The sequence below is a fragment of the Gavialis gangeticus genome, unplaced genomic scaffold (genome assembly GCF_001723915.1).
Source record: "Gavialis gangeticus isolate Ggan-Ray unplaced genomic scaffold, GavGan_comp1, whole genome shotgun sequence".
Lineage (NCBI taxonomy): Eukaryota > Metazoa > Chordata > Crocodylia > Gavialidae > Gavialis > Gavialis gangeticus.
Window position 1 is genome coordinate 125226210 of NW_017729024.1, and position 6790 is coordinate 125232999.

The 6790-nt window shown below is 42.9% G+C and overlaps 1 protein-coding gene across 2 annotated transcripts in view; it reads right to left on the reverse strand.

Annotated features, from left to right (window-relative positions):
• Positions 1–81: 81 nt before the first annotated feature.
• ZNF366 (zinc finger protein 366) overlaps positions 82–6790 on the reverse strand; it is an 87826-nt gene continuing 81117 nt past the window's right edge. For both annotated transcript variants that reach the window (XM_019517668.1, XM_019517667.1), the window contains exon 5: positions 82–4573. In XM_019517668.1, coding sequence (XP_019373213.1) covers positions 4038–4573 — 536 coding nt within the window. In that variant the 3' untranslated portion in view covers positions 82–4037. The remainder of the gene's footprint in view (positions 4574–6790) is intronic.

The window sequence follows — 6790 nt, forward strand, 5'->3', positions numbered from 1 at the left end:
GCCCTGGCGGGGGGTCGGGCTAGAAGATCTACTAGGTCCCTTCCAACCCTAAATCTATGAAACTGTCTATGAAACTAAGATTGATGTCCCATCCTAAAATGTCCCCTTGAGGTTTCTGTGTAACAGGTCTCTCAGCTACACTATCTTCTGAGATGGGAAGGTGCCTCTGAATGGAGGGTCATTTGGGAATCCCTTTACCTATGTTGCTTTTTGCCATTGTTCTATCTCAGTCCTGCACCATCTCCCCAGGGCCTGAACTGCCAGATTGGGGCCCTGCACTGTATCCCTGGGGCATGCACCACCTGCTGAATTGGGCCCTGTAGCTAGCCCGTGTGCCCAGATTGGACCCTGGGTCATCTCCACAAAATGGATTTAGAAATATAGCAGTAGGGGAGCGCAACTGGTGCTACCACTCCCATACTGCCAAATTTTCAGGCCCATGGGGGTCCCCTGTAGGCTGGATAGCATAGCTCTGTGGGCCGGATCCGGCCTGTGGCCTGGGAGTTGAACACATCTGTTTTAGAGGAGTTCTTTATTGATCTAAAATGAATCAGCCTGCAGTGCATGGTGGCTGAGAAACAGGGAGGCTGGCACAGTCTGAGAGACTCATGGAAGTATGATATTCTCTGCTTTGTAGGATGGCTGTGATGAAGGGGATTTACATCATGTTTTCCAACCACAGAGCTTATTTCTAAATGGTGTCATCATTTTAGTGTAGACCACCCCTTCCTTTCCGCTACAGCACTGTATGTGATGGCTGTTGCTATTGCTTTAAGGGTAAGAGGAGATCATATAACAGGGTAGAGTTAATCTCTGCAAAGGTGTGGTTAAAAGCTTTGGGTTACCTGTCTAGGCAAAATAATATACTTGCACTCACTTACTTCACCAAAGACTCCCTAATATTCATAAAAGAATTCTGAATACCATATAATTGTGCCACAGCTTTTCCACTGGTTACCCACAAGGATCAGACCTCATCAACTGTGCTCATATATCCAGATTTTCAAGTGTGCAGCAGCCCCACCTGAAGCCAGGTTTTTAAAAAAACATCTGCATCCTAGTGAGCACTTCTGAACATCTAGCCACTTTGGTGCCTAAGTGGGAGCTGAGCTGTTTTGAAAAGTCCAGCTGATTGTGAATACCAAACCCTTGAAAACCTTCTGGCACAAGCTTCTGTTGAGGGAGTATATGTTGATTTGTGTCTTTTGACTGGGATACTTTGTCACATGAATGATTGGGGACATCTGCACTCCCTTCATGTCACACCTAGGAGCATCACCATGAAGTAGGCTCTGCTCGCTTGCTTCCACTCAGTGTGTGGAAGATGCTAAAACATGTAATGTAGCTGATATTAGAGTGGTCCTAACCATACAGCAGAAAGCTTAGCAGTGGTGCTGAGCACATGCAAGTGTTGACCACCAGTTCTAGTATGCCTCTAGAAGTTGTAGTGCATACTTCATTGTGATGCCCCCCCAGCACTGTTGGAAGCAGTGCAGACCTGCCCTTCACTTCTCCTATCACAAAATGACGTGACCTAGCTCTTCACATAGCATCGCTCTTCACATAGCGTCTGACAAAGGAGGTTGTTACTTATGAATGCTCATGTCCCTCTAATCCTTCTAGTTTCTATGGTGCCACTCTGCCCTACCTTCTGCCTAACTCTGCTCTTTTTACTCATAGATTTCAAAGTATATTACAAAGGAGACATGACTTCCCACTTGGTAGGGAAATCTGTGGCATGAGGATGAAGCAACATGCCCAATGTGACTCAGCAATTTGGTGTCAGACCCTGAGATATCATCCAGGTTTCCTGATGCCCAAGCCCTTTCCTTTGCCCATTGTGTCTGCTGTCTGACTGCCAAATAGATACCTAAGAACAAGGTCTGTTTTATAATGCAACTACTGGGATGGGTAGTCTCATGTTGGAAATAATGCAGAACCTAAATGCATTTGACAAAATGGCCCGGACCTACCATAAAATACCTACACCTCATGCCTTTCAGATGTACCTCATTTTGAGGAATGTCATACATTATAGTCCTAAAATTACCTACAGTTCAAACAGATGCAGTGTAACCTGGCATTTATTCTAAAAATGCCAGTGTAGAAATGAACCCCATCTCCTTAAGTGTCCTGTAAGAGCCATGTTTTTGTGCTGTTTATTCAGAGTCTGTGTTTCATGTTGTGTCCCCTGTTTGGCAGGTGAACAGACACCACCGCACATTTCCTGCTGCGGATTGTCTGCATGTGCCTACAAATGGGTGATATTGCCATGTAATAGCATGCTCAGACAAAGGGTATGAGAACCATGACTTATGTAAACCAAGGGGGGGTTTCCTGAGTGGTAGACAGCTGAGATTTTGAAGCAGAAGTAACAGGTCTCTAAACCTAACAACACATAAATATATGATTTATATAAAATAAGTGTGTAGCATATCAAATTCCTATGCTGTAGATCTCCTTTATTGCATGGTGCACAGAGTTCAAAATTAAGGATGTGTCAGGTACATAAAACATGAAATTGTTTTCAATATATTATATACCTGTATATAAAATCTTAGCACATGTTTACTTATCAATTCAGGATCTTAAAATGACAAGAAATTAATCAGCCAGGTATTAAGACTTTATCACTTCCCTTTTAAGTAACAATATAGTCTGGGGCTGTTTGTTATAAATCTTGAAGTTGCAGGAATCAGGGCAGTGGTCAAACAAATTATATATTGGAAGGAATGTGCTCTGAACAACTCATTTCTAGTGGGCAGAGAAAAGGACCAGTAGTTCTAAGTGTTCCACATAAATACTCAATGACAACGTAATGGCACGAATTAAAAATAAATGCTCCCTGCCCAGTAACATAAAATAAGACATGAGTCAGAAGATAAAAATTTGAGAGACTGACTCATAAAGAACAGCATGAGTGAAACTCTATTTTCTATTAATTATGTTTAAAGATTGGATCCTATAGGTCAGTTGCATTAATGAGAAACAATTTGTGAGTTCAATAGAAGGTGATTTGAACTACAGGAAGTTGTCATTGCTTTCTATGGGGTGTTCTGGTGTGGGGAGGGCTGTTTTGTTTGACACTGATTCTTCTAAAACAAAACCAGTTGTATATTGAATTTCAAATTATCACTGACCTTCAAGCTCAAGCTGAGAGACAACTGACCACAATTTAATCATTTCCTCAATGAAATGAATTCTCTCTCACTCTTATTGTTTATGCACAATTATAGCAAATGTAATGTGTGCTGCTGCTCAAGTGTACTGGTCTGCATGACAGTAACGTAAAATGTCAGCTCAGTCCAAGCACTTTCATTTGAAGAATTGATAAGTTCTCCCATATTGACAGAAGTGCAGAAAAGCATCAAGATCCCGTGTGTCATAAAAGCTTGTTACCTGAAGCAATCCCAGGACTTTAACTGGGCTGTGCTTTAGAAAGCTGTTATTCTCCATCTGACAAGACATTCAAGTTTCCTTTTATTTTGTTTCCCATTCGCCACTGCAAACAGCTATATTAAAGTAGTCATTTTCAGTAACTCAGAACTTCTTGGTGGTGTTAGTTCTGAGATTGCATGGCAGGCAGTATTTTCATGCATACATATTTAGCAGTACTTTTGCATATATTTAAAAATACTTATTATCTTCAGATCTTGTGACATCTACAGTAATAAGTGTTTTTACATGTTCCTTAGACATATAATACATCAAACACTACAGTACATTGTGTTTTGGTAACTGGAATATTCTCTATTGTCCTAGACAAAGGAAAATAAAACCTCTGTACCCACCTTATGGTCTGCTGATACATTAAACGGTATGTATAAAAATGTTAGTTTACCTTAAAAAAATAAAGCAGTCCAATGATGCAAAGAAATGCAATAGATTATCTACATGTTTACCTCAAATTATCTGTATCGATTTGATCTGGTTCATCCTCAAAGACCATTACAAACTCACTCTTTGGTAAAGTTCATGTTAAAACTAATATTTGAGCTGCCTACTTCCTGTTTCCAGTTATAACTTAAGTGGCCCATTTAGATGCTTATAAGCATTGCTTGTTTTTCCATTTTCCTTTCCAGTAGTTCTTTTAAACTCTTGTTTCTGTGTTTGAAGTAAAGATAATCAGACAGAGAATGGCTGAATCTAGTCTTTTCAAAGGGTTTAAAGCTCATGCATTCTTTGTTGTTTGAAAAGTTTCTCTTTCCTTGGTTTTCTTCTCTGTCTGGATTTCCTTTCCTCTTTTCCACTCCTTCCTCGCTCAGTATTTCCTCCTTCTCATCACAGTAAGACTCCCTGAAATCTTTCATTATACATTCTGGTTTGCCAGACAGATCTTGAGGTGTATACAGCTTGCTGTTGTCATCATGGTACATGCCAGGACTGTACTGCTCTGCTTCGTAGCAGTTGTCTTCCTCTTCCTCCTGACATGAGCTTCCCTTGGCACTCTCACCATCAGAATGAAAAGAAATTCCTTTCCCTTGGCTTTTCTGGGAAAGATCAAAAGGCTCTTCCTGTTCCAAGCTTCTCAAGACACTTGCTTGGGACAGTGTAATTCTTCCTCTTCCAAAACCTTATAGTGGTTTAAAAGAACAAGTGCTTAAAAATCTTAAACACTGCTGTTTGCTAATTACTATAGCACACCTTTTCTTTTTTTGTGCCTATTTTACAAATGAGGAGAGGGAGGCACAAAATAATTTGGTGAACATGAAAAAAATGCTCAGTGACAATGACAGAAAAGCCAGGAGATCTACTTTGAGTTACCTACTTTTGCCATAAGCCATATTCACTTTCTTTCCCGTTATTTTTTCTATGCTTTGATATTGATTATCCCACAGCCAACCAACATTGTGACATTTGCTCCTTCTTGCAAGGCAAATGACACATATTTAATCTTTTTACCACCTTTTATGAATGTTCTGGTTGCAGTAGTGTGACAGGGAGGATACATTCATTTCTAAATACCTAATACATGGCCTCTCTGTATCATTTGATTGTCCTCACTGAGTGTCACTAGTAAGTTGCTGTGCACTGTTCTGTTTTCATCTAGTTGTTTGGGAAATGGTTATAGTCAGATGATGTGTTTGAACTGTGGCCTATCAGCTGGAGTTTTTTCTTCTTTTACTGGTGTTTCTCTCAGTATTGCCTAAGTATATGCTCTGTGTATTTCTCCTTATGCTTATTGAAAAATAAAAGAATCAACTACACACCCAACTGCAAAGAAACTCAAATCTGGAGATCCTGTTGATTGGGCCCCTTCATTGGGTGAAATCCTTGTCTCATTGGGTGCATCTACTTGTGCAATTAATGCCAAGCAATAAATAACAGAGCAGTTTGTGCCAGAGTAAACTACTCCTGGGCACAGTGTCTACACTGATGTGTCTACACTGATGTGCCTGGGGCAGCAGTAATTTGAGCTGGGATGGACCAGGCCTGGGTTGGTAGAGGGCATGGGAGGTCAGGTCCAGCTCTGGGTGGCAGCACTGGGCAGCGGAGGGGCTGGCAGGGGCAGAAAGGTACAGGCAGCAGGCAGGAGTCTGGCCCCTGGCTAGCTGGGCAACCTAGACAAAATTTATGCCTAAGGTCAGCTGCTACATCTATGTTTAATTGCAGTAAATTACCCTGGCATAAGATAGTACTGTCAGTGACAGTACTATCTTAAGCCATCATAAATTACCAAGGTCTAATAACACCACACGTGTAGAACAGTAATGCTTTACTCTGAAGCTAATTAGTCTGCTCTGCAGTAAAATTCATGTGTAGACGCAGCCACTGAGTTCAATAGCAAACTCCCACTGACTTCATGGGGGCCAGAATTCATTGGGTTTTATTTCTTTAATAACTAGCAACAACTTCTGAACAACTGATGCAGTCTCTATTGTTACAGCTGGTAGGGCTGCCAGGCTCTGGAATGGGCTCCCAAGTGAGGTGGTGTTCTCTCCTACCTTGGGGGTCTTCAAGAGGAGGCTGGACAGATACTTGACTGGGGTGATATAACCCCGGCACCCATTCCTGCCCAGGGCAGGGGATCGGACCTGATGATCTGTTTAGGTCCTTTCCGACCCTAAGCACTATGATAGTGTGTGACAAGTTATTGTTGAAAGGATTTCTCACCAGATAGCCACCCTTCTAAACAGGGGCAGGTCTAGGATTTTGTTAAGGGGGGTGTGGGAGCAGCGTTTGGTGCTGCAAGGGTGGCTGCAGCCCTGCTCTCAGTTCCACCCTCTATGGGAGGAGCAGACAGGGATTTTTAAGTCCCCCCCAATCAGATAAGAATCTTCCCTCCATCCTCTCAGTCCCCCATCCCATCCCATCCCCTCCATCCTCAGTGGCACATCCCCTCTCCTGCTCTTCCATTCCCCCTTTTTCACTTGCTGCTGCTGCTGTCCCCCATTTCCCAGATGATCCAGGGTGTGGAAAGGAAGCTCCAGAGCCACTCCTGTCCTGCTGCAGAAGTGGCAGCAGACTGCTTCCCCTTCCCCAAGCCTATTCATAGGCTGGCATGAAACACTAAGGGGAATGGGCAGAGAGGATAAAGCCAGGGGCCCCAGCATGCCCCTGGCTTTCTATATAGCCCAGCCAAAGCAGAGCAAGAGCAGCTCTGGAGCCACCCTGTCCCAGAGGCAGCTGGGGACATCAACAGTGGGGTGGGTGAGGGTGGAGGATATGAGGATGGGATGTGCCCCTGAGGGACCTGAAATTACATCCTCAACTGCTGCTCCCACGGCGTCAACCAAAAGGCTGGTGCATCTGTGCCACCACACCTCCCCTCTGGATCTGTCTCTGCTTC